At 34.2% G+C, this 10730-nt stretch overlaps 1 protein-coding gene across 1 annotated transcript; it reads left to right on the top strand.

The window, feature by feature from the left end:
* The first annotated feature begins 3476 nt into the window (after positions 1-3476).
* On the top strand, positions 3477-10599 carry LOC145315526 (uncharacterized). The gene is made up of 7 exons (XM_080155509.1): positions 3477-3575; positions 4187-4251; positions 7488-7804; positions 7941-8007; positions 8643-8770; positions 9348-9423; positions 10558-10599. The coding sequence occupies exons 1-7, from the start codon at positions 3560-3562 to the stop codon at positions 10597-10599; spliced, it is 711 nt and encodes a 236-aa protein (XP_080011635.1). The 5' UTR covers positions 3477-3559.
* Positions 10600-10730: the final 131 nt, after the last annotated feature.

Genomic DNA, 10730 nt, shown 5'->3' with positions numbered 1-10730 from the left:
CTTCCAATCTCCTCGTGCATCTGAATCCTAACTTCAGAGAATCAAGGCTACATACATACACATCTCCCTACCCTTACTTTCGTTTAGCGTCTGATATAACAGCATTAGGATTCAGGAACTGTTATTGACGTTTTTAGATATGAGTTTAACAAAAAACTTCATGAAAAAAGCTGGAGTGTTAACAATATACGCGGGAAAGCCAGACATAAAAGGTAACTACCTATCAATTACCTCATACGGGAGGTCCAACAACTCAGAATAACTAAGGTGTCAAATCTCTTCTTTTCCGTCCAAACATCCGGGTTATTAGGTATGTAACACCAAACAGACAACCAACTCTTTGATTGCACGACCTTTGTCTGGAAGTCCCAACTGTGCATGGAATGAGTTGAGCCTGTTTTGGGCCAAGGCATTCCCCATACTCTAACTATTAATTCTGCACACCTGATATAGCAGCAGCAGGGATCATTTTTAACGTCTTTAGTTATGACGCGATGTTAAGCAGAATATCAAACTTGTCACCTCCCCGACAACGAATAGATGCGCTACTTATTGAGCCACGGTCGCTGGTAAAAGTTAACTAAGTACATACCTACCCTTTCTGAATTTTAAAAATTGTAATTTTGAAATAAAATTTGTTTTGTTAATTTTGAAACTTATTTTAAGCTTGAAATTTTGGAATATTACTTATTATTTGATTATGAATTAATAGAGCGAATTTTACCTTTGTTCAATTAAATTGACAAAGATTATTTACTGAAAATAAAACTAGTACTTAAAACACTTGTATAAATGCAAGGTATTGACTTAAACTGGATAACCGCATAAAGATGGGTAGACCATTTCGGTGCTTTCCCTCTGAATGTCTATCGAGCACTGACCCCCCCCCCCCTTCTCCTTTATTTTGAGATAAATTGAAAATATGATAGCGGAGTTTTTTTCAAGGGTCTTTTAGATTAGGGGTCTAATATCTACCCCGCCATTCCTTGCATTATTTTAGTTTATTTCTAAATAAAGGGGAAGGGGGTTATGTATAAGACATTTTAATTTACCTCAACCAGCTCTTTGATTATACAACTTTTGTCTAAAAGTCCTAACTGTAGGTATTAAGAGTCATGAAAAGGACAATGTTTTAGGGTGAGAGAGGTAGAAGAGTAGGAAATGGCATAAAACCGTTTAAACTAAAATAACCTGAATCCAATCTTTAGATGTGAGCTTTCCTAAAATGGAAAACTCTGTCAGTTTAGTGCTTAACCGACAAACAAAAATCTTACAGGAGAATATCCCGCGCTCAATTCATATCAAATAATTTGTTTACTATACGTAACTTTTTACCATTTTATTTTCCGTTTTAAGTCATGGAACGGTTCAAATATTTTTCTAGCCCCTATCTCAGCCTCTTCGAATACAGAGCCCCTATAGGCCAGAGGCTAAACCGCCAGTATTAAACCAACAACCTCTAACAATTACTTGTCTATATATATGATTAGTATATATTTTAAAATTTAGTTTAACATAGATGCTATTATTAAAAGATAAGCAATTTATCAATAAAAATTTCTAGAAATCACGTGAATAATGTATATAATAAATAGGGAATATATATATTATTATAAACAAAAATTAAATGTATTTGGCCACAAAGGACCTTGAAATTACAATTTATATTTTATCTGTTTTAATTCATTTATTTTCATAAGATTTTCTAAAATCTAAAACATTCAAAGGCAATACTAACTATTATATCTTTACCATATACATTTATATATAAAAAAACTCCTACTTTTTATCTTTTTTTTGTATTGAAAAGTGTTGTTTAGAATGTTTTGCTTACGTAACAGCTGATTTTTGTTTTTATTTTGTGTAAGAGCGGAGAAGTGTACACTTCACAGACAAAGTATTTTCATAGATTCGCAACTTTTTCATAGACAAAATATATTCCTTTACAAAATATACACAATTGTTTATATATTTTATTTCTTTGACTTTTTGATAACAGATAAAAACTGTTTTCTTTAATATGATTGCATTACTCTCTCTCTCTCTCTCTCTCTCTCTCTCTCTCTCTCTCTCTCTCTCTCTCTCTCTCTCTCTCTCTCTCTTTCTCTCTCTCTCTCTCTCTCTCTCTCTATCTCTCTCTCTCTCTCTCTCTCTCTCTCTCTCTCTCTCTCTCTCTCTCTCTCTCTCTCTCTCTCTCTCTCTCTCTCTCTCTCTCTCTCTCTCTCTCTCTCTTTCTTTCTCTCTTCCTCTCTCTCTTCCTCTCTCTCTTCCTCTCTTTCTCTCTTTTTCTCTCTGTATCGAAGGATCTCGCTAACCATTGAACCGATATGGTTTTCCTTTACGTAGCTTCTCATAGGTCCTGGGAAAATTTATAACTATTTTGTTGGAGGGTATCACCACCCTCTTAAGATATATCGCCCGGAGAAAAAAACTAACCCCCCCAAATAAATTTTCTTTCCTTTTTGTTTTTTTAAAGTAGTATTGAAAGTGGGTGATCGACTTCCTACCCTCGCCCTCAAGGGCTACTAGAGGATTAAAACATTGCAAGAGGTAACGATGTAACGGAAAAGTCTAGTTATAGAAAAGCTGCTACTAAATTATTAAAACATTAATAATTTCGAGTCCGGATGACCAAAACAAAAATATTTATAAATAAATAATGTTGAATCAAGTATGGGTGTCCACTAGAGGTTTAATACATTAGTGTGGGGTCGTGGGGCTCCGGCTCTAGGGGGGGAGGGCAAATTGAGCTTGATTGTTTATGGCAATCTCTCTTTTTACTTGGGGGGGAGGGGGGGAGTTATTTAACAATAACTTTCACCCCCTCTGTGTCAGGTTTGTAAAAAGTAGGCTGATAAAGTATAATTGTCCGAAATTTTTAAAACCATAACCCAGGGAGAGAGAGTACGTTGGGCTGTTTATTACACTTGTCCCCGAAGTTTTATAATTACGATTTCTTATCCGTTAACTTAACAACTTTGGGGACTTTTATTGAAATTTGATTGGTTAATAAAGTTAAGTGACCTAACGTTTCAACCACTAATAGCAATCTGTATTATAATTGGGGATTAATCGGCCATTGTCTTATCTCTTTAGATCCCTGCATCAAACCCCACTAATGTAACACCAACCCTCCCCTCCCCTTCGAGTTTTATTTTGGTGGATATAACTTTGTCTTTTTTGGGTTGATAGTGCCCCACCCCCTCCCTTATAAACTTTTTTGGTCGATTAGAAGGGCTCATAACGTTCAGCTCCTTTGTAGATGTTTATGTACCGGATTTCCTGATTGAGATTTTGAGATTTGAGATTTGTATTATTAGTTGAATTTTACTCAAATCTAAATTTATAACTTTGGGTGAAAAATCTAGCCTTTTGATTTTTAAACAATATAATAATATATAAAGAAAAGAAAAGCTATGGAATAAATAAATAATGAGTAAAATATCCATTATAAATAAATTGTTTATGTTTACTAGTTGTTATAAACTTGCTTTCTAAACTACACATATCAATTTTAAGGATTACTTTCATGTTTTATATTTGGTTATAAGAAAATAATATGGAATCTAACGAAGGTAAATATTATATATTCATTACTTCTTCCCCAATATTCCATAATATGGGCTACAAAAAGATTTTGAAAAAAAAGTAGAATTGGTTTGAGTGTTAGTTTCTAAATTAGGTGATCATATCAAGGGCGTGCGTAAAGGGGGTGTACAGAGGGTGAAAATATTTGGGGGCATGACATCTTCTGTTATTCTATTCTCTAAATGATCATCCCATTTTGCGAATTTCTTTGCAACCCCCTGGATTCAATTTTAGGAAGTGGGAATATTGTATGAAACATTTATAATCAATTCAAAACGGTTATATTGAAATTATAGAAATTCATCCGTTTGTAGCCGCACTGGAATAGTTATCACATTGTCGTATTATAGACAGCTTTCCGCGGATATTTAAATAAAAAAATATAAGATTTAACCAGTTTTGTTGGCTCAAATGGGTTGAAGGCTAGGGCTAACAAAACTGGTATAATCTTATGATTTTTATTTCATTATTCGTGGAAAATTGTCTGTAATATGAAGCTAAATATGCTTTTTCAGTATGGCTGAGAACCGGTTCTTATCCACCGGATACTATTCGGTTTGGAAGCTATACTGGAAATGTAATAATAAATTTTGTTAAGATATGAAACTTTGCCAGAGTATCGCGGCTAGTGCTTTGCTTAATCTGAGTTTACAAGCAAAACAGGTACTAATTTGTAATTAATAAGATGTATAATTCAAACAAGGATGACAACATCTATAAAAGCAGAGTTTTGAAACGGTAGGACAAACGAAAATTAACACTTGTATTTAGAGTGTAAGAACTGTATAAGCTAGCTGAAAATAAATGTGTAAGTCTATACAAATTGGTAAGTAAGAATCTAGGTTAAACTATGGGCGGCCAGCTCGGAGTACACGTCCTTAATAGTCCAATGATTTTTAAGGGCAAAAAGATCAATTCCTAAGCTTTTATAGTAGGGTAAAACCTCCTGATGGGTCAAGTAGTCTTGGCGCTATGGCCGTTTATGTGCATCACCCTGTATATCCGACTTGATCCTTCTCTTATATTTTCCCCCTTCCTTTTCACTCGCCCCTTCTGACGACCGACACCTCTATTGCCATCCCTGTGCCCCTGTCCACCCCTTACTTTTCTACCCTATCCCCTCTCCACGCAAAATATAATACCATCCACTGCACTGTAGCTAACACTCCCTCATATTACCTCACCCACTAGGCCAATAGCCCTATGATTATTACTTCTTTTCTTAAAATTTAGTTTAAACTTTACTCAATAGGGGTTTTAAACATTTTTTCATTTTAATAAATTTTTTATAGATAAAACCTTATATGAATATTTTTGCATAAAACAAGTATTTCATATATATTATTTTATTAAATGATTATTTAAAAATTATTATCAGTATAGGAAAAAATGAAACCTAAAAATTTTGGCCAATAAATTAATTGTATCTCTTTTAACTCCACTTTGTTGTTTTTACTTTCCATGGTTTGTTTTCAGTCCACAATGTTTTTGTAGAGGTAATTCCTCTCCATACGCATTTTTAACTTTAGGAAAATGGACTTTTATAAGTAATGTACGCATAAGCAAGTAAAGTACGCCCCCTCTCTCCTTTTCTCTTTCCCCCTTCCCCTTTTCCTTCCCCTCCCCCACAAATGTACACATCAAAGGCCCAATGTACACATTTTTTGTACACTTAGATCTAAAAAATATCTGGCAACTATGTTCCTCTCTTTTAGTTCGGAACTTTATATATACATAGATGCTGGTTACGCCCCTAGAGGCCCTAAGGCATGATTGAGGGAATGGGGGTAAGTTGACCATTTAGTTTTAAAAAGAATATGTTTGGGTAGTGGGGGTTACTTTCTTCTATAGAGGATTTCTCTTGAGAGGGTCCATTATTCTAATATGACGTCATTCGGGATACTTTGGCCAAAAGTTTTTGAATTTTATCTGCTTTTTTTATGGGCACTATATAAAGCTTCAGCTTAATTTTGTAAGAGTTAAAACTACATAATCGCGACCCACAGTGGGATCTTTTGAAAAAAATCGGGACATCCAAAAAATTTAAAATCGACTTTTATCTATCCTAGGAATTAATAATGGCTGTAAGTAGACAGCTAGAAAATAAATTTTTTTAAAATATTAATTTTTGGCGGATTTATGCCATTTTTAAAAAAAGGTAGTGAAAAATTTCTTTTCAGTTTTGATGATTTTTCAGATTTTTTTACACTATTTTTTCAAAGCATCAAAAAATACATTTATGTTCAGCTTATGCAAATAATTTTTGATTGAGGTACTTTTCAGATACCTGTACCAATGTCTAATTAAAGAAAAATTTTAAAATAATATTTTTTTGTGGTGTAAATTGACATTTTGTGAGAAAATTTAACCAAAAATATTAAGATTTTTAACCCCAAAAAATCAGTTTTCTCCATTTTACCCAAAAACGGCCAGGAGGCCCCAGGTTTTGCAATAATAATATTAATATGCAACATGTATTGTGTATAAAACAGTTTTCACAACCTGGGGCCTCCCGGCCGTTTTTGAGTAATTGAGCATTTTACATTGCATGGTTTGAACAATTTCGTTCTTGTTAATTTCAAATTTTCCTTCGTTAGAGGGGGAAGGAGTCATTTTAGAGCCCAAACTCATCTCTGCAATATTTTAAACTATTATGAGCGGATCTTTTTTGACTTATGCATCATTTGCCTCTGGCGAACCGTTTCGCCGTTATTTGCCGCCGTTGGCGTGATTTTTAACGATTTTTGCCGTTCTTGCGGTTTTAATGGACATTTAAGGGATAAAGGAGTCGTTAAATAAAGATGACTTATAAATACTATTATTTTAGCAATTAAATTTGCTAAATTTCATGGGTTCTAAAAAAATTTGTATTTCTATCTGGTTTTGGACCAGCAGAAATTCAAATTTGGGGATTAAGGAAAAAAAATTATATATGCATCAGAGAGAGAGAGAAATATACGTTTGAGAGAGAATATAATATAAGTAATTATGTTTATATTCTTATACAAACTTTAAATGAAGATAGCTAGACTTAGAATAAAGGTATTAACACAAAATCAAAAGTGTTTTGAAAATTATGTTATTGTTCTTTATATCTGTAAAAAAAACATTTGAAAACATGCCTTATAAGTGTCCTATTTTACTTATACTGGACCTACCTAAAAATGCTGGGACTCGAACTGGGTGCACCTGACGCTATATTCATGTTCACAAACATTGTTTGCATTGAAGAAATATTAATATATATTGTTAAAATATTCTAATTGTACCTAACCAGACGTACTTACCAAATGCATATTAAAAGTTAACAGAGGCAAAATTTAGGTTATTTCCTGGCTAAAGCAAAAAAAATTACATCATTTCTTCAAATACAAGCTTATTTATTGAAGTTTACTTTTGTCTACTCTTAATGTCCCGTTTTTTGGCAAAAGATCCCACTGTGCGACCATTACAAGAAAGTTTTCACTTCAAATCTGAAATATGATTATTTCACCTTTTATGCATCAAAATGTGATAGTATAAAATTATCATACTAACTTGCTTTTTAAGTAGTGATTCTCGGGACATTTTAAAATAATTTATGGATTTTTTGCTTAACATCAAATCAATTTGTGAGGATTTATTTGATGTTCTTAAGATTATTTAGAGGAAATGAGCATGTAAAAATTTCTCATCTGATCATCAAACATAAAAATTTTGAAAGTATTATCAGCTTAGTAAAAATCAGCCAAAAAAAACGAGAGCTGGTTTTGCCTTATTTTTGAGATATTATGAATGAGATGATGTTAACCTAAAATAACCTGTGAAACTCGACGAAACGCCCTCGAAGGGGCGTTGTCACGAAATGAACTATAACCGAAATTTGTCGTCCTCAGTCCCTTTAATTGTAAATAATCTAGGCTGAGGTGAAGTCTCCATCAGAAATGCTAGCAGGCCCTCCTAATGTCCAGCAAGATAGATCCTCTCCAGCTACCATCATTACACCTTCATCTTTGACAAGCTCAATAGTATCAGTTGCACCACTTGTCAAAGCTCCATTGACTATATCAACAGAAATGCTACTGCCACAAATACCAGCCATGGTGTCACCTGCCAGTTTATCATCACCTGAAAAAGAGATGGCGGGTGGGTTGATTACTCCTTCTCAAAGTTTGGTGATACAAGAGGAAGATACAAATGATGAAAATACCACACCTCAAGCAATTATAACCGACAGGTATAATAACAAATTTATATATATTGATATATAATCCAGATTTTAGTCTGCGAGCAAATTGCTTTCTGCTCTCTTGGAGCGACTTAGCTGTGTTTATATATCCGATGCTATTGGCTGAAACTTCTTTGTTTTGAAGGGAGGAAATGTTGCCAGGAGGTTTACCTGTTCCTTCAAGCGCCCTCCTTGGTCTGGCTCTTGCTAAGGTAAACTTTTTCCGGTATGGCTTCGAAACTGTTTAATATCCTGTGGATTAGAACCGGTTCCCAGCCATACTAAAAGAATCATATATAGCATCGAATTACAGAAAAATTTTCGCGAATATTAAAATAAAATCACAAACTTATAAAATTTATCAATCCCCACCTGTTATCTTTACAGGTGAGTTGAAGTTGAGGTGAAAATACTTAAGTGTGTCTAAAAATTTGTGTTTGTTTGTAAGTGTAAAATATAAGACGTATATATTACAAACGAATTTGAATATACAAACACTTTTTTTTAAATGCCCTCATTTGCAGGTAGTTTTCTTTCTATATTTGAATCAAGAAGAATTATCCAGGTTCAAATTGATGTTATTTCTTTTTCGTATCCTAGTTTATAATTTTATCCGTTTTTAAGCAAAAAGTTTCCTGTGAGAGGAAATAAATTAAAGTAGATTCGAATTTAATGAAAGCCTTTTTTAAAGTCTTGACTGAAAGATAAAACTTAATACCAGTCTTGATATCTAAGGAACACTGCCTACAATACGTTGCGAAAAATAACTATTAAAAGCGAACCTTTTAACACATTTAATGTAAGTCTTCTGTCCGCAACGGATAGCTCTTATCGTATTATTATGTAGGCCACTCCCCGAAGACAGCGGGGAGAAAAGAAACCAATCCCAGAGGAGATGAAGGATGAAAAATATTACGAGAGGAGGAAAAGAAACAACATGGCGGCTAAAAAGTCGAGAGACCAGAGAAAACTTAGGTTAGGTTTATCATTTGATAATTCATTTATAAATATGTTGAATGTTTAGTAGTAGGCCTTTATTAATTCAATTTTAAGGTAGTTGTTGACACCCTTCTACCGCAAGCCATTGGACATACTGTAACAATAAATCTAAAAGCATAGATGTAAAACTATACAACTAACCTAGATACCCCTGTTGGGGACCTTTCTCGTCTGCTAGCAAATTGTTTTCTGCTCTTTTGATGCGATTTAGCTGTGTTAATATTCCCGACGCCATTGGTTGATTTTTAAAGACTCAATTGAAACTCAGCACAGGGTCCTCAGGGTAAGGACCATAGACTTCCAAGGGGGGAGGTAAAGGGGTGATTACCTTCCCCCCCCCCAAATAAAAAATGCCTCTATGAAAAAAAGATTACCCCCCCAAAATGAGCTTGGGGGTAAAATTTTTATTTTCCAAATTTTACCCCCCTCCCCCCCAAATAAAAAAGCTTGGACGCCCATGGTAATGACATACACTTATTTCACCCCTTCCTCCTCTAGTGATTTACTCTAATACTGTAACGTCGCTATTTTTGAAAGTCCTTCTATTTTTCAGGGAGGATAAAATTTGTAGGCGAACAGAGATGCTTGAAAACGATAATGCAGTGCTAAGAGTTCAGGTAATAAGAATGGTTATTTATTGCTTCGTATTAAGACTTCTTTTCGCAGTTTTTTTTTCTCAATCATTTCAGAGAAAAAAAGATTCTTCACAATGAGAATGTCGGTTTGTTGAAATCTTAGTATGTAGATTTTAATTTATAATTTAGGTATTCCAGATAAAAACTAATAATTTTCATAGCTGCTCATGTCAAGTAAAAATGCAATCGTTGTGTTACATATTTTGATCGTGTGTGTGTGTGTGTGTACGTGTGTGTGTGTTTCAGTGTGTGTGTGCGTGTGTGTATGTGTGTGTGTGTGTGTGTGTGTGTGTGTGTGTGTGTGTGTGTGTGTGTTTGTGTGTGTGTGTGCGTGTGTGAGTGTGTGTTTGTGTGTGTATGTGTGTAGTTTGAAAACAGTTTTGCCGTGGTAAATAGGACGCTGAAAAGAATATATTTTGTGTAAGTTTTGTAATATCCTCAACAACCAGGTTTAGATGGGTCTTCACTTCCGCAGAGTATTTGTTGTCGTTAATTTAGGCATGTTAGAATTGTCCTATCGATTATCAACTTGACATGGTGGTTCCTGCAGTAGTTAGGTACGATTTGGAAAGCGTAACTTCTCTATAATCGTTACCAGAATGCCCATTCGTCCATTTCAAACATGTTGATTTTTAACTTTTCTTTGTTTGTCATATTTTTAAAATGTCTTTTGGTAGGTTATTTTAGGTTAGGTTAGGTTATATTGGTTTAGGTGATTGCCCCACAGGGTTAGGCAATTGGCCCCGCATGGTTAGAGCCTCCTGCAGGGGCTAGAAATAGGAGAAAAGCTACTGTGAAAAAAAACAATCAAAATTGTCAAGCCAAAGATTAAGAAAACGTTATTAAAACTTTGGGGACTAGTGTAATAAACAGCCCATTGTCCCCTTCCTGACATTTTTAAAAAATATAAAGTGCGGTTCTGATGAGTAGATAGTGTGATAAATTATGCGGAACTGAAGACACATATTAGATTTGTGCATGCAGGACAAAACATCCGCTATGGCCAGGGATAAAGGATTTACTAATTGAAGACTCATAATAGATTTGTGCATGCAGGACAAAACATCCGCTATGGCCAGGGATAAAGGATTTACTAATTGAAGACTCATATTAGATTTGTGTGTGCAGGACAAAACATCCGCTTTTCCCACGGATAAAAGGATTCAGTAATTCGAATGTTTTAAAAATTTTGTAAACAAGTATAAATATTCTCATTTTAATTAAAAGAAGACTAATCTATAATAAGATTTAAGATGCATATAGAAATTTTCTGATAAAAACCAATCTTTAGTGGGTGGGAT

The sequence above is a fragment of the Acartia tonsa genome, chromosome 4, assembly GCF_053477335.1.
Source record: "Acartia tonsa isolate MP-2025a chromosome 4, ASM5347733v1, whole genome shotgun sequence".
Classification (NCBI taxonomy): Eukaryota; Metazoa; Arthropoda; class Copepoda; order Calanoida; family Acartiidae; genus Acartia; species Acartia tonsa.
Note: the sequence above shows the minus strand (reverse complement) of the source record. Positions and strands in the feature narration are given on the sequence as shown.